We start from the raw sequence: 27587 nt of genomic DNA, 5'->3' as shown, positions 1-27587 counted from the left end.
CACATCCGTCAGGGCCCGAGTGGGTTCAGGAACGTCCCTCGGCATTAGTTGTTTGTCTCGGGTGTTCCTCTCGCTAGCTTCCTCTCTCTCCCTGTGATGAGGCCTCTCTGTGGAGGATGTGGGCTGTCATGTTCCTGTTCTCATTTTCTCCTCACTTGACACCCCCTCGTTCATTATGCGGCTGTGACATCACCACAAGGGCAATCATACGTGTTTGATAAACGTGAGGCTCATTAGAGAGAGAGCTGATGTATGACTGCTATTTGCTGCTTTTGTGCCACGATGTGAAGAGATAAACAATGCCGCACACAAACACACTCAGCAATCTCACAGCGATCAGCCGCACTATTGTAGCTTTAAATGCACACGTGTGGCGGACCGTAACGCCAGAGTAACCTTCAGAAACTTGTATTCAGAACGACCGTGAGCTTTCCGCTGGGATTCAGAGCTTTGTCTGTGTGAATGCGGCCAATTTTCCTCCTCACAAAGTAGGAAAATGCCTTTGAAATCTTACATGTGTGCTGTGATTGTTTGTCGTTACAGTCCATCTTCGGCCAGACGGTCAGCGGCCCGCCCCAGCTGCCTCTCTTCTACTCACCCATAGACATGGTGGACATCAGCGTGAAGATGTGCGGCATCACGTTCCCCAATCCGTTCGGGCTGGCCAGTGCTCCACCCACCACCAGCGCCGCCATGATCCGCAGGGCCTTCGAGCAGGGTTGGGGTTTCGCCCTCACCAAAACTTTTTCATTGGACAAGGTACTTAAAAAGAACAGCACACATAATGCTAACCAAACTATAGTGGCTTTTGGTTTTATATCTTTAGAAGAGCCGCAGAGTTGCTTTTTCGTGCCTCTGGGTTTGGACCCCCAGATATGACAATCCCCTTTATTTTATTTTATTTTATTTTATTTTATTTTATTTTATTTTATTTTATTTTATTTTATTTTATTTTATTTTATTTTATTTTATTTTATTTTATTTTATTTTATTTATTTTATTTTATTTTATTTTATTTTATTTTATTGTTTTGTTTTGTTTTGTTTTTATTTTCTTTAAAAAAAAAACGACCTCAGTTTGAAAATATTATTTTAGTATTATTTATTTACTATTATAGTATTTATTAATATTTTGTATTAGTATTTATTTCAAACATTTTTTTTTTTTCATTTTCAGTTTTCATTTTAATTTTAATTAATTTGTTTTTTTATGTTTCATTTTAAATTTAAAGGGATAGTTCACCCAAAAATGAAAATTCTGTCATCATTTACTCACCTTTATGTTGTTCCAAACCTGTATGAATGTAATTTTGTTTTTCATCTAATATTTTTATTTTATTTTATTTCATCTTTATTTCAATTCGCAAAAACAATTTTTAATAATTTTAGTTAACAATAACAACACTGGTTTGAAAATACTTGGCTCAGGAAATTCAGTTCTTTTCTCATTTATGTTTAATTTAAATATTGATCTGTAGCATTAAGGTGAACACATAACAATATTCACTATTTTCATTCCCCTTTTTAGATTCCTTATAATATTTCAATTTGAAACAGGATATTTAATGAGAAAAAATGTAGGAATGTTTATCAAGACATTAAAAAAGGTTACTTTTGACTTCAGTGTAAACAGAAGGTCAGATCATTTGATCTTGGAAGAATTTGATAAGAAATGTTTGATTTCATGTTGAAATTGCTTTGATCGCAGGCTGCGATGTCTTGACAAATCTAAGCACTGATTTGAGATCTCTTCTGAAACTTTAGAGGAGACGCGTGCGATTACAGGGGCCTCGGCAGAAACATCTTAAAAGCATGATAAAAGCGTTTGCACTCCATTTAATCACGTTTAGAAACAACTGAGATGTCATGAGAGATCTCATTTGTGTTCTTGCTTTCCTTAGTGTTTCATCCAATCTCTCAGGTAGCAATTATAGTATATTTTTATGAGACTTTCATTGAATTTAATTAAAGAACAGTTAACAGATGAAACTGTTGAGAGAAAGGTGATATGACACTGTGACAGATGTTATTCTCACCTCGTCTTTATTCTGTGCTTAAAGCTGTTTAAGTATGATTATGAATTGTTGATTATAAATGTTGCCACTAAAATGAACATGAACTCAAATAGTTTTAATTATTCTTTTTCAATGTTAAAGAATCAAACTTATAATTGAAAAAAAAAAAAAATACTGTTGCATTATTATATTAACTTTAAATATTCTCTTTTAGCAATGTCAGTATTAATCAGGAACATATGTTTGTTCTGTGTTGGCTGCCTTCCTCTCATTAGCAGCACTAGGGATATTAAAAGAAAATAAATAAATGCTAAAAAAAAAAAAGATTAAAAATAAAAGACAAGCACTGAAACTTGTGATAGACATCGCTATAGTAACGCAGCGAGTTCCATATGCTACTGACAAGAGGCAGGAGCGGGGAAGATTGAGTCAAATTGTTTATTCCGACCCATGGTCCTCGGCGCTCGGCTGATTTCAGACAGTGGGGGACAGCATGTGAAGTGTGTAAATGATGTTTCTCCTGCTCTGATGTGTGAGTGAGTGATGTAGCTGTTCCTGTTTTATAGACGCCTGTCACCTGCCTCCATTTCTGCTTTTATAAACTGTGCGCCGGCCCTTCGGAAAAGGTCAGCTTTTTATTTCAGAGACAAACGGCGGTGGGAGGGAAGAGGCGGCTCTAAACGTTACAATAGAAGCTGGAAATTGCGCCGGCGTCAGTTTACCTTGGGAGCTCGGTGCACCATCTGGATGTTTTGCTTAAGATCGCATTATCTTCCCGCTCTGACAACCTTCTTCCTTGCACTCTAAAAAATTCTGGGTTTTTTTTTTTTTTTTTAACCCAAATGCTGGGTTCAGGCTGCTGGGTAATTTTATTGGGTTGTTTTTATTATTTTTACCCATGTTCTGGGTCATTCTGAAAATGCTACGTTATTTTTTTTTTACCCAAATGCTGGGGTCAGCCTGCGGGGTATTTTTATTGGGTTATTTTTATTATTTTTACCCATGTGTTGGGTAGTTTTTCTGTATCTCAGCTGCTGGGTCATTTTTAATGTCAAAAACCCCTGTTGGGTAGTCTGTGCCAAACCAGTTAAAACTGGAACTTAAAGGGTTAGTTGACCCAAAAATGAAAATTCTGTCATTAATTATTAATTAATTCTTTCAGATGCCCAGAAAGATACTAAAGACATATTTTATACAGTTCACGTGACTACAGTGATTCAACCTTAATGTTATGAAGTTTGGAGCACTTTTTGTGCGCCAAAAAAACATTTCAAAACACTGCTTCATGAAGCTTCGAAGCTTTACGAATCTTTTATTTCGAATTAGTGGTTCGGAGCGCGTATCAAACTGCTAAAGTCACGCCCCCCCAGTGGTGAACCATTGAAATTTCAAAACACTTATGAAATCACACGACTTTAACAGTTTGACACACCCTCAGAACCGCTGATTCGAAACAAAAGATTTGTAAAGCTTCGAAGCTTCATGAAGCAGTGTTTTGAAATCACTAGATATTGTTAAATAAAGTCGTTATTTTGTTTTTTGGTGCACAGAAAGTATTCTCTTCGCTTCATAACATTAAGGTTGAATCACTGTAGTCACATGAACTGTTTTAAATATGTTTTAGTAGCTTTCTGGGCATCTGAAAGTATTAATTATCTTGCTGTCAATGCAGGCCTCACTGAGCCATCGGATTTTATCAAAAATATCTTAATTTGTGTTCCGAAGATGAACGAAGGTCTTATGGGTGTGGAACGACATGAGGGTGAGTAATTAATGACAGAATTTTCATTTTTGGGTGAGCTAACCCTTTAATGGTCATTTTGTTTTCTGTTCTGAGAGAATGCGTTTGACGCTATGAGTTTGACGGGTGCGTTCACACTTGTAGTTCGGTTCATTTGGTTTGTTTGATCTGGACCAAAAAAAAGAAAAAAAGAAAAACATTTAGTCTTGGTCTGATTAGCGTTCAGATTGGCAATTCTATCACAGAACCAAAAGATACCAAACCTAAAGGCACAGGGACACGTTCACAACCTGATTGGTCGGATTTTATGACGTTTTGCCTATTTTGAGACGGAACTTACCGAACATCCAAAACAATGCCGTGTGCTGAGATAAATGCGCTTGTTGTGTGTGCGTTGCTTGCATATGATGGTATTTTGGCCAGCTGGGAACTCGTGAAGAGCTTATAAAATGTGTAAAGGAGTCAAAACAGCGGCGGGAATCCATCCGTCACACAAACAAACGATCTGCTGATCGCGTCTGAGCGCGTCTGATGCCTATGATGGGCAAACTCGCGACTATGATGAGAAAAACCAATATGCGTGAGGATTCTGTCCTTTTCAAGGTCTCATCTTCCTGTTTTTGGTACGTTTACGTGTTTTTGGTCCGTGTTGCGTTCATATATCATTCAAACCACACCAGAGATTGTTTGGAAGAAGACCGGGTCCCATCTTTTCACCGGTCTCGGTCCGCTTGTTTGGTGTGCACTAGGTTCGGATGGCAGTGTCCACACGTTCAAATGAACCGCACTAACAGAGATTCCACAGATTCCCATTGGCTGCTGTTTCTGCTCATGTCACGTCCTAAAACATTTACTAAATGTTGAGTATTTTATGATTATAAAAGACTGACTTGCCATTGAATAAAATACATTGTATATGAACTGCTCCTGTCCTATATGTATAGAGAGATTTTAGAGTGCATTTTTATTGTTTAAAATGAAAAAACAATATCAAATTGACTGACCCAGCACTGATTAAAAAACAACCCAGCATGTGTTCTGTCCAATATTTACCCACCGCTGGGTTGCCAAATAACCCAAATTGGGTTGTTTTTTACCCCAGCCTTTTTTAGAAAGAGGAAGTGGACGACTGACGGTCACCCGCAAAGTTGTCTGTGTGAACTTCCTAGCTCGAGTGGATCCCCCGCCCCATTCTCTTCAGAGTCGTGCTTTACTCTTGACATTTGTAGATGCCAGATTGGGCTGTAATATACTGTTGCATGTATCGCCCGCCAGCATATGCTGAAATACCACCTGATATCTCTGTAAACAGAAATCATATTATTCTTTATTGTGTGCTCAGTGGGAGAGATTGTAAGGGGGCTTTTCTTTGGGGAAAAAAAGATAAAGAAGTTCTTAATGTCAATATGAATGAACAGCCGCTACGCCGCTATCACCCACCTTAAACACAGGGGATTTCTCTTTTTTTAATATCCTGTGCTTTTTTTTTTTTCATCGGCGGCCCCCCTATCGCAACATTACCGCCGCATGCTATTGATAGAATTTGAGATGCTCAGAGGATTGTCTACGAATATGAGAATCTTCACGCTTCTGGGTCTCATCGTTTGTGCTCGGCATCGCTAATTAGCTCGGTAGCGTGCTAGACCGGTGGAGAACTGCCTAACAAAGCTCTGTGACCGTTAATTAGGATTAATGAACTGTATAGCATATGAAAACGTGTTGTTTTCTTGCTACTCGTTTGAAAAGAGGGCGAAGGATGTTGTCTTCCGCACGACCCGTTGGCCCTACATCCATTTTTCACGAGCGACTTTTTTTTTTTTTAATGCATCACACCAATTACAGGACTGTTAGATATGTGATTGATACATTTGGCCTGTTTCGGACTAATTATGGAATGAGAGAATGATTCGTAGGCTTCCTCCAGGGCCAAGGCCGAGATCCAAAGGCAACTGAGGCCAATTAGCTTTTTGACTGGTCAAGTCTGGTTAAATCACACCTGTAATTGGAGCTAACCTGATTAATGGCAAATGTGCCAGTTTTCCGCCAATCAGCACCCCAAAAGAGGCCTGTAGGTGCTAGTTTTAGCCGTTGGCTTATATACTCGTGCACTAGTCCTTTGTGTCTTTCACGTGAGAAGAATAAGGAATGATTGCTGTTGACCCGCCAGACTTCCGCCCACCACAGAAAGCTCTTAAACTCTTTAACTTTATCTTGCGAAACTTTCTCTGCACATCAGTCTATTCTTGAGCATGCCTTCTCACCTCGGCGTAGGAGGATTTAGTGGGCAAATCTAAATGAACTAAATATGAAGACGTATTAAGACGGATTCTCAACTTTTTACCCGCAGTTAAAACGAGAGAAGTTGCACGGGGAATCTGGCACATTTGTGCGCACACACACACAAACACACGCACACATTTACCGTACGTCTCAGATCGAGGTTTTTAATTTAATGAGAAATGTAGCTCCATGGTAACACAGATGAAGTGTGATGTGTCCCATCACTCCACCACACACTATGTTCACTTTCTCTCTCTGCATGTACTGAATGGCTTTATATGTCTCTCTGCTAATTAGCGACCGGGATTTAATCAACTGCAGGATTTTTATCAAGAACCGAAAGGTTAAAAGGTCATGAACCTCACGCGCACACTCACAATACACACGTCCACACCCTCTTAGGGTTTGAGTGTTTAATAGGTAGCGCTGGTAATGTGTAACTCTGTAAATGAGTGTTTCGTGTGGTAAAGGGCTACAGGTCTCAGGGTGGGATAATGAGATATTCTCTCGGTTTTGTTCTCATCAAGCTTGTATCTCACAGCTTAGACTCAGTCTGCTGTGAAATGGACTTGATTTTTATTTATTTACATACAGTATTTGTTTCTTTTCTGATGTGGATCTGCTGTGTTTGATTGATTGTAAGGAGAAACAGGTTTAATTGGGTCGGTGTAAAATAAACAAAACTAATTCTGTTTTTGAAAAGTCAACATGAACAGCAACTCATTTTATTTTTGTAATGTTATGTATCTCCAGTATAAAACAAATCCGGTATATGTTAATATTAATATCAATATATATACATCAATTTGATTTCACATTGACTTTAAACTATAATTTCATCATATTTTGAAACACCAGATTTTTTCCCCCTGCTTGATTAAACCCAGAAAGGTTCATATGAATGTGTTAAATGAAGAAAAAAGAAACATGTCTATTAATTTTCCTGCACTAGTACTAAGGAAAGCTGTTTCAGTTCCTTTAGAGTGCTCGCCGTAGCTGGAGATTGGCACAACCCAGCATGCACTGTATTCAGGCTCATTTCCATTTCACACCAGCAGGAGAGAATTCTGGGATGGGGGTCCCTTGAGAGTATTTGGAAGTGACACAGCCATTTCTGCACTTCCAGCTCTGTGACAGAGTTAAAGCGGAGAGATGGATAGCCTCCCATAGCTGCATGCTGGCCTGCTGTGAAGAGAGAGACAGAGAGAGAGAGATGGAGAGTGAGAGAGAGAGGCTAGCACAACTCTATTGAAAGTCTATACACACACACTTAACATACCTAATTAATGGTGCTTGATAAGGCTGATACTTATATATAATAAGTGCTGCATGATGGTCATATAATGCAGATATACTGTATGTCATCATATATTTTAACTTGGCAAATAAGATGTAGACAAATTTGTTTTTTTGTTTTTTAAATATTTAAAAACAGAACATTACTAGGTAGAATGGCAGATTTATTTTTATTTTTTTCTACAATTAATGCAGATAATCTCAAAATGATCAAATATGGGCCGATACTGTACATTGATCTATCACCATATAAGATTTTTCATTTGGCAAAAAAAAATGAAAAACATTTTTTTTTTTGAATTTCGTTTTCAATAATTTTATTAAAATAAAATATTTAAAAAAATATATAAAAATTAAAATTTTCTAAAAAAAAAAAAAAAAAAATGAAAACAGACAATTTGGACAGTCACTAGGCAGAATGACAAATGTCTTTTAAAGGGTTAGTTCACCCAAAAATGAAATTTCTGTCATTAATTGCTCACCCATATGTCATCCTTCGTTCATCTTCAGAACATAAATTAAGATATTTTTTGATAAAATCCGACTTTGGCAGTTTGATACGTGCTCCGAACCACTGATTTGAAACAAAAGATTCGCAAAGCTTCGAAGCTTCATGAAGCAGTGTTTTGAAATCGCCCATTACTAGATATTGTTGAAGAAAGTCATTATTTTGTTTTTTTTGGCGCACAGAAAGTATTCTCGTCGCTTCATAACATTAAGGTTGAACCACATGAACTGTTTTAAATATGTCTTTAGTGACTTTCTGGGCATTGAAAGTGTTAATTATCCTGCCGTCAATGGAGGCCTCACTGAGCCATTGGATTTTATAAAAAATATCTTAATTTGTGTTTCGAAGATGAACGAAGATCTTACGGGTGTGGAACGACATGAGGGTGAGTAATTAATGACAGAATTTTCATTTTTGGGTGAACTAACCCTTTAACTTTTTCCCCACCATTGACTGAATTTTCCGGCAATCCATGTTTTCAATGTTATATGGTAGGGGGCGCTATTAAGAATCTTCTGAAAGAGTAGAGAATCTCCGGATCAAAACACAGGCAAAGAAGAGGCAGAAACAAGCAATTGAAGCATTGCTTACGCACATGTAAGCTACGATTTGCTAAATCATGTGCATCGATTTATAAATCGAGGAAACAAAATAGTAAATCGTACGCAAAATTGACTTTTTATTCCTGCGTGTTATGTGCAGGTCTCCGTAAATTGGCACAGTTGATGCTGATAATCTCAAAATGGTCAAATATTACCATAAGTAGTATGCCACAGATAATTTTATTTTTTGGCGGGAAAATAAATTTACGTGAAAATCTTCAGACTGAATCTGAAGGAGGGATATGTCCCAACTCTCTATCTAGTGACTAAGATGTTAATGACACTTTCATTTAGGCCAGTAAGCAGTCATATAGAAACACCCTAGCAACCACGTAGCAACACTCAGAACACCTTAGCATCTGCATAACAACATTCTGGCAACGTAAAAAAATCTAGTTCAGGCTTCATAATATCTGCTTTCTTTGAGCATGACGCTATTTAATCATGTTCTACATACTAGTTGTTTTGCTAAAGTGCTGTTGACGAGAGGTTTTTGACCGAGAACTACCTCATGATTGCTTTGTAAAATGTATCATTATTGTCCTCACGCCCCCTGTTTAATCACAGATCGTTGACGAGGCTTCTCTTGTTCTCCCCTTAGGGAAAACATCCCGAAGAAGCGTTTGTAATGCAGAGGAGTCATCTTCGGTGACGGGAGGACAGACCGTCCCCATCTCGCACATGCCTCCCGCTTAACTAACATGTGTCTTTTGACGTACCTGTCTCATCAGCCGTGATTACGCTGTGCCTCTGTGCAGTTGGCGCGCATTAGGGGAGGGGATGAGAAAATAAACAACTAAGGTGCTTTTCGACTCTGGAATCAGCATTGGAAAAGTGGGTCTGTCAAAGCAGTCACTACGATCTGAGAGGTGTTGACTAATTGCCTGCTAATTACACAGTAAATTGTCTAATTAAGCTGATGGTTAATTAGGGTAAGCTTGCACAGCAAGTCTTGTGGAAGTCGCTCTCTCTCTTTTTTTTCTTTTTCTTTTTTTTTTTTATTAACAGAAAGAGAATAAGAGAGTGTGTGGCATGCCCGGGAACCTGGCTGTGTAATTGGCGCGCTGGCAGTGACTGGCGGTTAACATGACACGGAGAGGCGATAGAAGTAAAGACTGACAGAATCGGGGTTTGCGGCAAACAGCGCCACTTGTCATTTGTGCAGGGGCCCGGGCCGCGGCCCCCCTCGTTTAGCCAGCAATGCTGTGACAGCAAGCAGCGTTGGCCTCAACCAAACTCATCAGAACCAGTTTCTGCACCTTTTTCTCACTTTACAGAAACCTAGGCCTGCTGCTTTTAGACTAGCATTTGTGTTTTACAGTAGATTTTGTGTTTTTTTCAACCTGGATATAAACAAACTTTAAAGTTATAAAATGAAAAAGAAAAATCAGATTCTGCACTATTTCTGGGTCACTATCAAAGCAAATGTGTGACATTGACAAACCATGTACTAAGACATTCTGTAATTCATGTATTATATAATTAATTAAATTTGTAATGATTTTCTAATTAGGAAAAAATGCAAAATAGAAGATTTTAATTAGTGTTCTCAGTTTTTTGGGTACTAATGTCAGTTGGTATTTGGTGGACTAATTACTCTGTTCGCTTATACACTGTAAAACTCAATACGTTCAGAATATTCAAAACTTATTACCTCAAAACATTTAAGTAACTAACTCATTTTTTGTAAGTTATTAGAACTTTTGTGACAAATGGGGGGCCGAGAGCCGTGGAAGCGGAGCAAGGCCAGTGTGGTGCACAGATGTCTCTCATTAACAATCACGTCACTGGCATCCCTTCACTCCCACAGCTTTCAGCCTCACCCCACTCATCATAACGTTAATTACATACAGTTCATTTACATCAAACATCACATTCAGATCTTGGTTCAATGTTAGATAGCAAATAAGACATGCTATTATAACTATCAAAGAGACTGTCATTATATACTTGCATGTATATAATCAAACAACATACAGTATACTGTAAGTTTTAGAAAGCCTTAAAAGGTCTTAAAAGCCCATCCTCAACCTAATCACAGGCTCTACTCTTCACCACAACGGTAACTCTACAAAACTAACATAACAGAAACCCCTGTAAATCCCAACATAACACAACATTAAACACTAACTTATGTCTCCCTGTGTTGATCTTGTGCAAAAACACACAAAATAACACTTAATTTCAGCATTTATTTATACAGTCTTTTGCAAAGCATGCTGGGAATTACAACCCAAATTCCGGAAAAGTTGGGACATTTTTTAAATTTGAATAAAATGAAAACTAAAAGACTTTCAAATCACATGAGCCAATATTTTATTCAAAAGAGAACATAGATAACATAACAAATGTTTAAATGGAGAAATTTTACACTTTTTTCAACTAAATTAGCTCATTTCAAATTTGGCTCATGTGATATGAAAGTCTTTTAGTTTTCATTTTATTCAAATTTAAAAAACATCCCAACTTTTCCAGAATCCGGGTTATAGAAATCTGCTGCAACTCAACTCAACCATATTAAGTTCAGCTTACTACAATGAAATTTTGGGTTCACGCAACCTTTTCTATTAAGTACAATGAACTTTCATTATTATTTGAGTGAAACAAACTCATTTCATTTAATTAATTTCACTGTTCGGTTTTACAGTGTATAGGCTGATATGTGTAACTAACTCATCCATCCATCCATCCATCCATCCATCCATCCATCCATCCATCCATCCATCCATCATTTTAATTAATTAACTTGTTTTTTTACTTTTTACTTCTGTATCAAAGTGTAGGGGAGATTAGAAAGTACTGAGGAAAGAGAAGTGGAATGTGATCAGGGCATGTTGTAGTCTGGATGTGAACTTTTCTTTTCAGATTGATTTTCCAAAGCAAGAGTACACAGAACAGTTCTCTAATTAGCCATCCATCTTAAACCGGCATGTTTAAGCAAATTTATACCTACAGGGTATTTTGACATTTAAGCCACATTTAAATGTATGAATGTCACCTGTAATCTTTAAACAGATGGTGCTGGACTAATTTGGCACCTATTGCAATTACTGCACATGTATACGTTCATAAATTTCCATTGACAAAGTATAATTTAGCCAAAGTTAAGCACTAGGCCTGGTTTCACAGACAGGGCTTAGATTAAGTCAGGATTAGGCCTTAGTTAAATTAGGACATTTCATTTTTATAAACATGCCTTCGAAAAAAAACAAAACATTGATGACGATTAGCCATTCAGTCATATCTGACTCTTGGCGATCCGATGGGCCAGCTCTTGCCATACTTACCTAAGCCAGTGTCACTTTTGATGGTGTCGAGCCAACGTGTTTTTTGGCGGCCTCTTTTCCTTTTTCCGCTAACCATGCTGAGCATCATTGTGTTTTAGGTGAGCCGCAGTTTGGTAATTTTTTCCTCAAGTGACATCTCTTGTTTGATGCGCTCCAGGACCTCTCTGTTGGAAACCCTCGCTGTCCATGGTATCCTTAGGAGCCTTGTCCAACACCATAATTCAAAGGCGTCAATCCTTTTACGGTCAGTTTTTTTCAGAGTCCAGCTTTCACATCGATATATTGATATGGGAAATACAATTGACTGGACTAACCTGCATTTGGTTGTAAGATTGAGGTCTTTGCTTCTTCAGATTTGGTGTCATCATTCACCCTCATGTTGTTCCAAACCTACATGAGTTTCTTTCTTCTGTTGAACACAAAAGAAGATATTTTAAAGTATGTTGGTAACCATAAGGTTCACAGCACCCATTGACTTCCATAGTATTTTTTTTCCTACTATAGAAGTCAATGGGTGTTGTCAACTGTCTGGCTACCAACATACTTTAAAATATCTTCTTTTGTGTTTAACAGAAGAAAGAAAGTCATACAGGTTTAAAACAACTTGAGGGTGAGTAAATGATGACAAAATCTTCATTTTGGGATGAACTATTGCTTTAAGATATGTCAGTGCATGTTGCTTTCAGTTAAAATAGGTCAAATATGCATTTTAACCAGGCATAGATTTGTCAAGAGAATGTGTTACCACAGCAGAACGCTCTGATTTAATTATATATATATATATATATTTTTTTTTTCTCAGAACCCTATGAACAAGTGCAAATCGAGGATCATGTTGCATGTAAACCGTGCCGTCTCGTCGCTGGCATTTTGTTTGGGGTTATCCTGATAAGAGCCGCCTGAAACGGAGAGACGTGATACACGACAAGACGATTCCCTCAATCTGTCCTGTCATCTAATCAATACAGACGGAGATAGGGACACAGTCACTGTTCAATCACTGCTTCTTCAAGTCAGCCAAGACGCAGTGAGCACTGCCAGCGGATCAATTCACGAAATGTCAAAGGTGAAATCCGCAACTTTTAGAAAAAGACTGCACCGCTTCCGTAACCTCGGTGTAACTGCCACATCTATAGAATAAATGGACAAAGAATCACATTTATCACTTCCTCCATCAGAGGAAGTCATAGACCAATGCATTCTCTTTAGAAAAAGAAAAAAAAGAGACCCAAAAGACCACAAAACAATAAAAAGAAAGGTAAAAAAAACTGTAAACAATCATGTTTTGTACGTGCACCTTTGTGTTCCTTCAGTTTAATTTGAATAAATTAAGAACCAAGAAATGGTGCAGGAATCAAGTGCAAGTAGTTTACTACTTAGTTTGTATGAAAAACCAAAACACAATAGAACAATAGCTAGACAGGACTGACAAGTAGAACAACAGTCACAGTCCAGTGATTTGTGTTTATTTAACAAGCAAATTAGCTGAGGTGGTGCCGATCGGGGGGGTTTCATCGCGTGTAAAAAAAAAAAAAAAAAAAAAAAAAAGGAAAAGTCCAATCGCCCAGGCTCATTAGCTTCAGCTACATGTTTACATTTATAAATATACCCGTTTAATTGGGAGATCAAAGCGCCTCTCACTACCTTTTGCATGGCTGAAAGGGCAAATAAGTTGTGCCTCACAGATCTCTTTAGTCTACTAATTTGATCAAACTCATCATGTCTTTGGGCGCTTTACTCCCTATAAAGCATGACATCGGGGTGGATGAGTGTTGCTTCCTGTTTTTTCATGTTTCCGTCGGTGACGGCTGATGATCAATGAGCCAACCGCTCTGGTTTCTGGTCTATTTGAAGTGCAGCCTACTAAATCTTTATGTCAGCAATTTTAACTGCTTCATATACTTTTATTAAGCATGCAGGATGTGTTTGTTGGGCTGTGTGCTGATAATGTTGAGATGCTTCATCCGGTACTCAAAGTAGACTTCAGATGATGAGCATTTTAAAAGCGTCTGTCAGAGATGTATCCTCCTCGATTTAGGATTTGTTTTTGCTACTTTTAAAATGACAATAGAGATTGAAATTGTTGTAATAAGCACATAAATGGCATCAGAAAATTTGGGCATTTCATGCTCAGTGTATCAGATCGTGTGCCATGCAACTGCTAGGCCATAGCCACAAGGGAAATTTTATGTCGTATTTGACTTTTTTGCTTTAAAAAGTTTGTCTTTAGCTGTTCTCTGTTGACTTTGGAGAGTTTACTTAAGGGTTTTTTCATAAGCACATTTTTATACTGTTGCACCAAGCGTTTTTTGAAAGATGTACGACCTTGAACATAATAGTTTATTTATGAGTTATTGAACTAGGAAAATTCATTTTTTACTTTAAACCATGTGATATTTGTTTCCCATGTTTAAGAATTTTTTTTTGTTCTTAAATTAAATAAATAAATGATAAAAAATAAAGTAAATTATATTATTATTCATTTAATTTAGTATTTTGTTTTATTATACAATTAATTAAATTAATTTTTTAAATTATCAAAATTACTGTAAATCTTAAGGTACTTTATATTATATTATATTATATTATATTATATTATATTGTTCATTTAATTAATATTCAGTAATTCATTTTATTATATTTTTTTTATCTCAAGGTACTTTTTATATATTATATTATATTATATTATATTATATTATATTATATTATATTATATTATGTGGTTCATTTAATTAATATTCAGTAATTCATTTTTTTTATCTCAAGGTACTTAATATTTATATTATATTATATTGTTCATTTAATTAATATTCAGTAATTCATTTTATTATTTGTTTTATCTCAAGGTACTTTATATATTATTGTATTATATTATATTATATTATATTATATTATTATTCATTTAATTAATATTCAGTAATTCATTTTATTATTTTTTTATCTCAAGGTACTTTATATTATATTATATTATATTATATTATATTATATTATATTGTTAATTTAATTAATATTCAGTAATTCATTTTATTATTTTTTTATCTCAAGGTACTTTATATATTATTATATTATATTATAATTCATTTAATTAATATTCAGTAATTCATTTTATTATTTTTTTATCTCAAGCTACATTATATATTATTATATTATATTATATTATATTTAATTATATTATATTATATTATATTATATTATATATTATTCATTTAATTAATATTCAGTAAATCATTTTATTATTTTTTTATTTTTATTTATTTATGTATTTAATATATCAAGGGTACTTCAAGTAGATGATGTTGGTCAAACAAGTTCTGTTGGCAGAAAAGTCTCCCATTATAACCCTAGTGCTATAGACATTTAAGATAATGAATCAAAGCCAGTGCCGAGACCCTCAATCCAATAACAATTACGTCCAAGTGAATGTTTATCCCTATCGCTGAGGGTGACAAATATATTGCGTGGTCTAATTTCAGACTTGTTTGTTGGCCTGCGTTCATTCGGCGTTCAAGCAGGGAACCCAAGGGCCAGTGCTTGTGACTTCCCTTTTGCACCAGAAAAGTAATTGGTGAATAGAACTAATGGCCAAGCTGACAGACAATATCCCTGTTCATTTATCAAACAGGGTTAATATCCTCTGTTCAGACTTTAATTTATTAAGTCTCTTTCAGGCAAACTGATCTCGTGCACTTCTCTGGATTGCAATCATGTTCAGCAGCGGCCTACGAAACATTTTTCAAATAGTAGCTTTTGGTTTGTTGTTTTAAATTTTGCATTTTTTCTTGTATATGTCTGTTAAGGTGCTGGATTTATTTGTTGTTTTTTTTCCTTTGAGAGATGTTGTGTCCAAAAGCATGTACTATGAAGTCAGTGGGTTTATTGACTGCATGAGATTCAAATCAATTTTTACAAAACCAACATTCATTTTCCATGATTCAGTGAATGTCATGCTTGCCTCTATTCCAGAATTGTTCCTCTGTCTTATTTTAAGCAGCATGAGGCCTTGAAACTTAAAGAGCTTTTTTTTTTTTTTTTTACCAAAGCTGAATTCTATTCACACGAGTTAGTGGAATGAAAGGCAGTTGTGTCGTATTGTGCCTCCGAGTCCTTTCACTGAAGGGAAGAAAGTTGTCACATGGTTTATCAAGGTTCTGCAAGTACAGATGTGTCTCTGGGACGTTGTCATGGATTCAAGGTTGCTTAGATTTTGAGTGACAGCCATGGAGAGAAGATTACAGCAGCCGCAGAGATCTTTGTCCGAAATCTCGGCAGACATCAGTGCGTGTACATTCAACACATATGTAAACACTGACAGAACATGCATGTATGCACATTCAGGCTGAGGTAGCTGACTGCACTCCTTTGAGTTGATGTTTTTGTCTTTTTGTCTCTGTTAGAATCTAAATTCCTATACTTCTGTATAATGAAAGGGCGACCAATTGACGTTTAAAGGGATTGTTCGCGTAAAAATGAAATGTACTCGCCGCTGTGTCACTTGAAAATTGTATGATGTTATTGTTTCCATAGAACACAAAAGTAGTTTGTTAGCACAATGTCCAGGCTGCTCTTTTACATACAGTGAAAGTGGATGGGGACTACAGCTGTACACTATATTTCAAGTTTTGTAATATGTTAGCTTTGTGTGAGGTAAAATGTCGATGTTTACACTACCCGCATTTACATTAGTTTGGGGTTAAAAAAAAAAACATGAAAAAAAAAGTCTCTTTTGCTCGTCAAGGCTGCATTTATTTAATCAAAAATACAGTAAAATCGGTAATATTGTGAAATATTATTACAATTTAAAATAAGAGTTTTATATTTTATTATATTTTAAAATGTTATTTATTTCTGTGATGGCAACATGACAAGTTATAACCGTAATTAAACTAAACTATACCTGTTCTATGTTCATGCAGCATATATTCTCTGGCTCTGTAGGATCTTACAACAGTTCCCACACGAGCGATTTATAGATTATCATGACAGAATATGCTAATCAATGACTTTAAGATAGTTAACTCCACATCAGCTATATAAATTCATCAACTAACCGTACAGAAACGTCCTGTTGCATTCTACATGTTGTCACTTCTTCTTGAGTCTCTCCATCAGTGTCCGACTCCGGTTTGGACATAAAAGGCTGAACAGTTTCTGACATTTTCAGTGAGTCAGCTTGAGGTAATCGGCGCTCTTGAAACTCCGCCCTCTTCTTGGGAGCAGCAGCTCATTTGCATTTAAAGGGACACACACAAAAACAGAGTGTTTTTGCTCACCCTCAAAAAGTGACAAATTTAACATGCTATAAAAAAGATCTGTGGGGTATTTGAGCTAAAAATTCACACACACACTCTGGGGACATCAGAGACTTATTTTACATCTTGTAAAAGTGGCATTAAATGACCCCTTTAAATTCCAGTTTTCTAAATTTCAGCCATTTTTGTGTGTGTTTCACATAAAGAAAGTAACATCATAATATGAGGGTAAGTAGATGATGGCAACATTTTTATTGTGGGTGAACTATCGTTTTAAGAGGTTCTAACATCCCATGTTCCTCACATTTACAGCAACAACACATTTTAAAAGGATAGTTCACCCAAAAAATGACAATTCTGTAATCATTTACTCATTCCAAACCTGAATTACAGTCTTTCTTTTGTCGAACACAAACAAACATATTTTGAAAAAATATCCCAGTGTTTTTTGTTCATACAATGAATTTCAATGTTGTATGGACTCCATTGTTTTTCAAAATATATTCTTTTGTGTTCCACAGAAGAAAGAAAGTCATACAGGTTTGGAACGACATGAACAAGACAGCTTACACACCAGAACTGCAGCTTCACTTATTTTCTCCGTCTTTCTCTTATACTTTTCTCTTTATTTTTCTGGTGTATTGGCCTGGGTACACTGGAGAAGTGGTTTGATTTTTCTGTCATGGCTGTTTATAATGATTAATGCCTCGACTTGGGGCCACTCAGTGTAATTATGGCTCTTCAGGATTTTATTATTTTATTTGTCTGCTCTCCATCCTGCAGTGACTCCAAGGGCCCCACAGAAATCAGATACAGGACCAGAGCAAATGTCATCCACAAAAGCATGCACCTTTTCTGTTCTGAGGTCTTTTCATTTTCTTTTGGGTAGCGACGGAAGGGTTTATGTGATATGCTTTGCCTCCTCTGTAGAATCACTTTTTAAAATTCTTCAGACTATAATTATTTATGTTTTTAACACATCATATAAGTAATATAGCATGCACATCCGTAGTCATTTTGCAGTGTGACGTTCATTGTTATTCTTTATGTTTGTGTGAGTGTGGTACTTGCATACTATAGTTATACAAATGCAGTGAGAGGAGACTAATCTCGCAGATCAATTCTGGTGATGCAGGCTGTCTGGAAAGCAGGTACGATCCATGCAGAATGCTGAGCGTTTCACCCAAATGAGTCTATAATGCATTTAACAAGCAAGACTCATGGTGTAATTTGCATTAGTAAGGCTTTGCGTTTTGTTTCAAAGAAAGGCTGACACAAGTATTACATGTGTTTTTATGTTAAATACATAAGCTTAGTAATCTAGCTCCCATTAATACACTGAAAAAATATATATTTTTTTGCCTCTTGTTCAGTTTAATTAATTTAAATGTAATTTTTGAACATTTTGTCACAACTTAATGTGATTGTGTTCATTCCACCTAATATTTTTAAAACTGAAGTTTACTTAATTCATTTGTGTTAAAACTACATGAATCATTTTTGTTGACAACTAATTGGGCAGTGGATCTGTAGTTCCCAGCATGCTTTGCAAGAGACTGCATTAGGAGAGTAAAGTGCATAAGGAGTGTTTTTCAGTAAAGGGAAAGACATGTTAGTGTTTAATGTTCAGTTATGTTGAACATTTAAAGGAGTTTGTGGTTACCATTATGCAGAAGAGTGGTGCTTGTTTAGGCTGTGGGCACTCAGTGATCTATACTGAAGTCAGTACTGACACCAGTCTTTTCTTATTTGTTCATTACATACACTGTGTATAATGATGAACGGAACTGCTTGTTTAAACATAAGAAAATTAGCTCAGTAAATTAGTAACAAAAAAATTAAGTTGGACCAACATAAGAAAATTTAGTTTGACAGAAATGTAATATAGTTAAGTTAAACATACTAGAGTAAATTAATTTGACCTAAACCAACTAAATTGTGTTGACCCAACTAAACTGATTTATTTTGTATGGAAATTTGTATATATCACGCAATTCTGACTTTATATCTTGCAATTGAGAGTTTGTATCTCGCAGTTCTGACTTTATATCTCGCAAATCTAACTTCATATCACGCAATTCTGACTTTATATCTCGCAATTGAGAGTTTGTATCCCGCAGTTCTGACTTTATATCTCGCAAATCTGACTTTATATCTCGCAATTCTAACTTTATAACTCACAAATCTAACTTCATATCACGCAATTCTGACTTTATATCTCGCAATTCTGACTTTATATCTCGCAGTTCTGACTTTATATCTCGCAAATCTGACTTTATAACTCACAATTGCGAGGAAAAAAGGCAGAATGGCGAGATAAAAAGTCACAATTATCTTTTAAATTGTTTTATTCCGTGGCAGAAACAAGCTTACATACGTTTTAATGAACTAAATAATGTGTAAAAACTTTCTTCAGTTAAATTAAGGGTAAAAAATTTTTTTTTTTTGTGGGAACAGTGGTGTTCAGAAGTGTGAGACCACAATGAAAATCTGTTTCAAAGTCTAATTTAACTCTGGAAATAAAGTTTTAGGTTTTTTAATTAAAGCAAACTTTCTGACAAAATAAAGAAGAAATTCTTGTAATTCTGTTCTATTTCAAGTTCACTAATCAAAAATAAGTAATTTTGCTAAATTCAGCATCAGGTTTTACTGACTTTTTTCGCAGTTCATGCAGCTTGAGAATGCATATATACCACTATTCAAAAGTTTTGTCAAAAATGTTTAATGTTTTTGAAAGAAGTCTCTTATGCTCACCAAGACTGCATTTATTTGATCACAAAAACAGTAAAACAGTAATATTGTGAAATATTATTAGAATTAAAATGTTCTGTTTATATATATGTATATATATGTGTATATATATATATATTAAAATGTAATTTATTCCTGTGGTTCAAAGCTGAATTTCAGCATCATTACTCCAGTCTTCAGTGTCACATGATCCTTCAGAAATCATTCTAATATGCTGATTTGCTGCTCAAGAAATATTTCTTCTTATTATCATTGTTGAAAACGTTGTGCTGCTTAATATTTTTGAAAACTGTAATACATTATTTTTTTAGTATTCCTTGATGAATAGGAAGTTCAAAAGAACAGCATTTATCTCAAATGAAAAAGTTTGTCACTTTTGACCAATTTAATGTATCCTTGCTGGATTTTGCAAGAAATTAATGAACATTTTTGTAAAGAAAAAAAAAAAAATACAATTTTAAAAAAGGCAAAATAGAAGTATTTTCTGAGTGGTTTTAGATTATTGTATTTTTTTTCCTGTACACATCGTTCATTATGTGTTAGATTTATATATTAAGCAGTTAGAAATCTTTGACCTCCATCTTTCAGATTGTTTTCTTCTGATTGCACCATTAAATGTATCGCCTGTTCGTTCAGTCCACACTGACGGTAAGGAACTGCGTGCATTTTCCCTGCAGTTTTGATCTTCTGAAATAAGACAATTACTGCGGGATGCTGGATCTGAATAGCGAAGCATTTGATATGGTATTAGTTCAAGCCTGTGGTTTAATGTGCGGGATTATCGGCCATTGAGCAGTATATTCCGCACTTGATCTCCCCTGCGTGTCTAGAGAGGGGGAGCGCAAGAGATAGATGGGAAACAGCAGCACGCATCTTCCTCGGGATAATGAAACGTGTAAAGAGAAACAGATATTCCATTGCTGCATCTCAAAGGTGGTTTGTAAAAACGTGAAAATATGCAGATGATCGCAGTAAACGTCAGTGCAGTGGTGAATTATGATCGTGTGCTCATACTTCGAGACTGCATTGCTTAGTCTGTTCGTGTGGCAATGTGAGGTCAGAGTACAGTATATTCTCATTAGTATGTGAAAGCGTGTGGACGCGGGTTGTGATGTTAGCACGAGTGTGTGAGCTCGGCGGCGGTGTAGCCTGCTGCATTTTGATTAGTAGCTCTTGCATGTGTCCGCTTCTGAAAGCCTGTTTGTTGTACAGGAGGATTAGGGGCCTGTTGTGCTGTGATAAAACGTTGTTAGCTCAAAAACACACATGAAATGGTGAGCGAGACAGTCTCTGTAGGAAAAAAAAAAGAAAAGAAAAATGGTCCTCCCTCCATTTCCTCTATAGGTCACAGTGTGCGAATGGTCAACGGACCCCAACAGAAGAGAGTTTTTAGACCTGTGACGTGTTAAAAAAATATTTTGCATGACTTGATTCAGTGGAACAAAAAAATGTGCATTTTTGTACATATTTCTGGCTACTCTATTCAATACAATGAAAGTAAATGAACACACCAGAAAAGTATCATAAAAGTGGTTCACACAAGTCTAGAATTAGTCTTTTGAGTCGGATCTTTTCAATTAATTACGTGATTCAGTTCACAAAACCGATCTGAAGGATTTGTTCACTAATTGAACTTATTTGATTCTTTTGAGTTAGGTATTTTCAATGAATCAGTTGATCCAGTTTGCACTACTGGTCTGAATGATTTGTTCACTAATTGGACTGCTTTGATTCATTTGAGTCAGATTTTTTCAATGAGGCAGTTGATCCAATTCACTAAATCAGTCTGAATGATTTGTTCACTATTTGAACTGATTTGATTCTTTTGAGTCATATCTTTTCAATGGGCCAATTGATCCAGTTCACTAAATCAGTCCGAATGATTTGTTCATTAATTTAACTGATTGGTTCTTTTGAGTCAGATCTTTTCAGTGAGTCATTTGATCCAGCTCACAAAACCAGTCTAAATGATTTGTTCATGAGTAAGACTTTTGTTCATTTGATTCAGATCATTTTCATGATTCTTTTGATCTGGATCACAAAATTGGTCTGAATTATGTGTTCACTAATCGGACTTATTTGATTCTTTTGAGTCAGATCTTTTTAATGGGCCAGTTAATCCGTTCACTAAATCAGTCTGAATGATTTGTTTACTAATTGAACTGATTGGTTCTTTTGAGTCAGATCTTTTCAGTGAGTCAGTTGATCCAGCTCACAAAACCAGTCTAAATGATTTGTTCATGAGTAAGACTTTTGTTCATTTGATTCAGATGATTTTCATGATTCTGTTGATCCAGTTCACAAAATCGGTCTGAATGATGTGTTCACTAATTGGACTTATTTGATTCTTTTGAGTCAGATCTATTCAATAGCCCAGTTAATCACATTCACTAAATCAGTCTGAATGATTTGTTCACTAAGTTAACTGATTTGGTTCTTTTTAGGCGGATCTTTTCAGTGAGTCAGTTGATCCAGCTCACAAAACCAGTCTAAATGAGTTGTTCATGATTTGTTAGACTTTTGTTCATTTGAGTCAGATCATTTTCATGATTCACTTGATCCAGGTCACAAAAATTCTTAAGGATTTGTTTAATAATTAACCTGATTTGATTCTTCTGAGTCAGATCTTTTGAATAAATAGATTGATCCAGTTCACAAAATTGATCTAAATGATTTGTGCACTAATTTAAGTCAGTCCTTTTCAATGAATCAGTTTTTTTTTTTTTCAGTTCACAAAAACAGTCTGAATGATTTGTTTAGTAATCAGACTGATTAGGTTCTTTTGAGTCAGATCTTTTGAATAAATCATTTGATTCAGTTCACAAAATGAAAGATTCATGCACGAAAGTCTTATAGACCACATTTTTGACACTTTTATGATGATTTGCAGTCCTTTTTGGAGCTTGAAAGTCTCAGTCTCCATTCGTTCATTGTAATTGCATGGAAAAGATTGATTTTAACAATTCTTTAAAATTTGTTCTTTAGTTTTTGTCATTTCAATTTTGTTCAAAATCCTAAAACTTTGTTTATTTTACCGGTTAAAATAAAATAAAATAAGAAAGAAATAAAATCCTAGATTTTGAATGTGTTCTCAGATATTTGGACCCTACTGTAAGTTGAAACAGAAACCCATATAACGTGTCCATCCCGGGCAGGTTTTATCCCGTCTTCGGCTGGCTGGTGGCAGTCATGCATATTAACACCACGGTTTGTGTGGAGGAATGAATTTACGTCTTATGTCCATCGGCACTCATCTTTGGGAATCCAATTTGCATTGAGATGCATGCTGGGAAGGAGCGAATGGGAAAGGGAGCGTGTGTATGCGTGCGTGTCTTATCTCCCGTCGCTGTGTGCGGCACCTGTTTCAGCATGCCAGACCTCTGTCTTTGGGTAATTTTCATGGTTTCTAGTTGCTTAATATTAAACGTCTTGTTCCACCCTCGCCTGATAATCCAAAGCGCCGGCAGCCAAATGTTCCCTGGTCACGGCTTCATTAAATATAGACTTACAGATTGGCCTCGAGCTCATGGGATGGTTGTCTGAATTCCCAAAAGAGTCTTCACTGGAGGGCCGCCACACTTTCATTAAAGAAGAGGTAACGTCTTCATCTTCAACCACAAGTCATGTATGAAAATGTCACTCCTTAGACTGAATCGCAGAACCAGACACTCGAATGTTACTGAAGAAAATATCTGCTAACAGAACCTCATCTTATCAATGACGCACTGAAATAAAAAATGCGTTGTGGCTTTTAGTCCATTTATGTATTTTAGCTTTGAGGTCATCTGTATGTTAGTGAACCTTCAACATTCATGGAACATTTCCATTGCACAAAAGGTTCTTTATAGTGAAAAAATGATCTTCACACATACTTAAAAATAAAGGTTTCAAAAGGGTGTTTTCACAGTGATGCCACAGAAGAACCATTTTTGGTTTCCTATACAACCTTTCAGTCAACAGTTCTTAAAAGAACCATTTTTTTCTAACTTTGAAGAACATTTTTACCATTTAAAGAACCTTTTGTGCAATGGAAAGGTTCCATGGATGTCAAATGTTCTTCATAGAACCATCAATGTCAATAAAGAACCTTTATTTTTAAAAATTTTCTTTTACTGAAAGGTTCTTTGGGGAACCCAAATCATCATTGTTCTCTTGCATTACGATATAACTTGTGTGTGTGTGTGTTTTTTCCCCTCTCTTTTATTGTCTGCCAGGTGAAAATTGGAAGTCTGTTCATACCTCTTCTTAACAAACTGCATGATTTGAGGTGTCACTCATGTCCACAGCACAAACTACATGCCCATGTTTAATATTTAAGGTTGGAAGTTTGAAATCCCTAAGCGTATGTATAGGCAATATTAATGATGATTTAATTACTTGGAAGCATGGCAAATAAATAAACCTATATAAATATTAATTAAAATGCATTAAAAATGCGTAATGAGTAATACAAAAACAAACCACACATTTGGAGCCTGACTTCTAAATCAAATTTATGTTAATTAGATCACATTTTCATTGAAAGTTTCTTGTCTCCGTGGCTTGAAAACTGCTCAAATGTTGTAAAATGAAGTTTGCCTGCCATTATTGTAATTGTTCTGTAAAGGCGTAGGTTCTAATTAGGATATGCAAATCGTCCTCTCACACTGTTAAATTATGATGGATGGTTTATCAGAGTTCAAAGGATTAAGCTGTCACTCCCTTTTGTTTGTTCTGTTGAGTTTATCGGTTCAATTTTCACAGCAAGTGAAGACGACGAAACACGAAATGTAATTTCTTAACCCCTTAGCCTCTTAGCACTGCGGTCTTAGACACATTGGATTAAAACGAGTCCCTCTTTGTCTTTAATTAATGATGCTTGCTAAGGATTAGAACAGACCTCTAACCTTCAGTATTAAACGTCAGCGCGGATCTCGTCCCGCACCGTTTGTGCTCCAGATATAAATGATACCTCAAATCATGCAGCTTGTTGAGGAGTTGTGCTATTACAAAGAGGGTCCTGAGTCATATGAAAATCATAAACTTTAGCGAGCACTCTCAGAAAGAGAGCTCCCTCTTTTACTGTCATAACTTGTTTTCATGACAATTTATTTAAACATATTAAATAATTAAGACATTACTAACAGGTAAAGTAAATATAACGAATATAGTAATATAGTGCATATATTTAGTGAAATGCTCCCCTCTAGAGTTCATTTCTCTAGTGAACTAACATGCTGTTGACACTAAATGACCTGCCTGAGGTAAATGTAATGGTACGTGAGATATTCTCAAGCTGTTTTAATGACGTCTTTCTCCAGTTACACACATATCTAGATCGTCTGTTCTTCTTCTGCGCTTTTTTCTGTTGTGGCAGTTAGCAAACGATGTTGCATTACCGCGCAGTAATGCAACATAATGGAGTGTGAATCGCCTGTGACTGACTGTATTCGTCGTCTAACTGCATGAACCGAACCATGTACAGAAAACGAACCATACATGTACCATTACACCCCTATTAGAAACGTTTTGAACAACTTAGAACGTCAGTGGAGAAAAGCATATAGTTCATCATAACATTGTAATATACATCATATACGTAATTCACTCGCTATATTGCTAAATGTACCTGATTTTTCATATCAACAGAAAAATTTACCAGGATAGCCTTCTCTTGAGACCCCCCTGCTTCGCGCTTCGCTCTTCGCAGCATAGTTAATGATATGCTAAAGCCCGCCCCACTTATTGACGGAATTGGTTACAACACATTTGTGATGTAGAGAACGAGCAGTGTTGCCAAGTCTGCGGTTTTCCCACGGAATTGGGATACTTTAAAACTGTTGCCGCGGGTTGTTTTACATGTCCACGGGTTGAAGCGCCCCCAAATGACATGATATTTAGCCATTGGAAAGCGAACTTTACCAGAGGAACCTCACCAAAAACACAGATATTACCCACCGGAATACGATTTTTTTACCGGGGGACCCCCCTGAAACTCTATTTTTGAGTAGCAATTGGGTGGGATTTGTTGCTAAAACCTGGCAACCCTGAGAACAAGGTCGATTTCATTTCATGCACATGGTTTGTCTTAAAAGCATATTAAAAGCACCACATAGGCATATAAACAACATGAAAACCTGATTTTCACCACAGTGGGTCTTGTTTTATGAAAGGTTCTTTGTGGAACCTAAAATGGTTCTTTTATGGCATCGCTGTGAAAACCCCCTTTTGGAACATTTCTTTTTAAGAGTGTAGCAACTCCATAGCAATGCCCTTGCGTGTTTGTGGATTTTTAAACAGGCAAAATGTAAATATAAGCTCAGTGTGTCATTTACACATAGGTTTGAAATATAATACAACAGATTTCTTGGCTCAAAATCCAGAAGGTACGTCTACACTGGTGAGAACCTCAATTCATTGGCTTGGTGGAAGCTCATATCGAGGGCCAAAGCCATTAGCCAATAGCGGTTCACACGATGGCACGATCCTCACGACTCTGCCAGCTTCATTAGCCAGGCTTCTAATTTACCGCGTGGACTGATTACTGTCTGGCCAGGATGACCTGTACTCTATATATCCAATCAGTGATGGATATTATAGCAGTTTGGCAGGGAATCCTTTGAGACTCTAATGCCAAGAGATGAATTTTCAACTACAGCTTAATGTAGTACAGAGAACATCTATCATAGCTTGTGGGCATGCTGGCACTTTTGAGAAAAGACAAGCCTCTGCTACATGTATAAAATGTAGTTCGGGAAAGTGTGAGAAAGGGAAGATATTAGTGCGAACTGATGGATGAATGACTTTATTTTGTAATGTAAAAACCCCTTTTTTTGTGGTTCAAGTAGACTTCATTTTCCCTACTGCACGGCACAATTTCAAACGTGTATGATTAAATATGAATTTAGCTCTACTTCAAAGCCCCCTGGGAGAGGGAAGGAGAAATAACACTATTGAATTTGTGTCATGAATTTCTGTAGAATATGGTCATAATTGTCTTCTTTATGTTGTTCTACACAGAAATTATAGCCGCGGAGGATATTTTATAGCAGCAGAGTCTGTTGGGATAGTCGGAGCGAGGCATATTTGTAGGTCTGCCTCTATAGTGTAGGTCTGTTCCCCTAGTACACTAATTATTAGCCGCTAATGGAGGTGTCCCGAGGTTATGTAACCATGATGGAGTCATTGTGGCCATTAAATCTGAATGGTAACTGCTTAAATCCAAACATTTTCCCTTTTTTTATTCATGCAGGATTTGGTCACCAATGTGTCTCCACGTATAGTGCGTGGAACCACTTCCGGCCCGCTGTTTGGTCCTGGGCAGGGCTCCTTCCTCAACATTGAGCTGATCAGTGAAAAGACGGCTGCCTACTGGTGCCAGAGCGTCACGGAACTCAAAGCCGACTTTCCTGACAATGTAAGTTGGACACAAGCACCGATCACATGACTTGAACATCTTGAATTGTCAGAATTTTAGGATGTATGTTGCTTTGAATGTGTTTAAAGTGGTGGAATAACACTTCGGCTTAAGGCGCAATGCGTAGTCTGTATCTGTGGACACTGAACGCGGAATATTGCATGAGGATGAATGACCTCTTTGTGTCCATATTTGATGTTTGATGTGCAATGTTTCCTCTAAGCTGTGCAGTTGTGCGGTTCTGATGTTGCTCCCGTGTAGACCAAAAGAAAATCCACACAGAAGACAGAAATGTGTTTGAGCTTGAGAGCTTTTGAATCAGGCCTACATCAACGGGCAGCATTTCAGCTAGAATCCATCTGATTTTCAGCATGGAACTGAAGCTTTGAGGAAAAAAAGAAAACTCCTTTATTTATTTATTATTATTTTTTAAAATAAATTATCTTAGAAATGTAATGTAATA

At 36.3% G+C, this 27587-nt stretch overlaps 1 protein-coding gene across 7 annotated transcripts in view; it reads left to right on the top strand.

Annotated features, from left to right (window-relative positions):
* The window catches only part of dpyda.1 (dihydropyrimidine dehydrogenase a, tandem duplicate 1), a 242322-nt gene that overhangs the window by 130924 nt on the left and 83811 nt on the right, over positions 1-27587 (top strand). For 6 of the 7 annotated variants that reach the window (XR_007927805.1, XM_051881563.1, XM_051881564.1 and 3 more), the window contains 2 exons: positions 544-759; positions 26960-27124. Coding sequence is in view for 6 of the 7 variants with exons in the window: in XM_051881563.1 (XP_051737523.1) it covers positions 544-759; positions 26960-27124 (381 nt within the window). In the remaining variant the exon portion in view is untranslated. Of the gene's footprint in view, positions 1-543; positions 760-9042; positions 9898-26959; positions 27125-27587 lie in introns of those variants that run through there. The other variant, XM_051881568.1, reaches the window with a different exon arrangement.

Source organism: Ctenopharyngodon idella, chromosome 23 (assembly GCF_019924925.1).
Source record: "Ctenopharyngodon idella isolate HZGC_01 chromosome 23, HZGC01, whole genome shotgun sequence".
NCBI lineage: Eukaryota > Metazoa > Chordata > Actinopteri > Cypriniformes > Xenocyprididae > Ctenopharyngodon > Ctenopharyngodon idella.
Note: the sequence above shows the minus strand (reverse complement) of the source record. Positions and strands in the feature narration are given on the sequence as shown.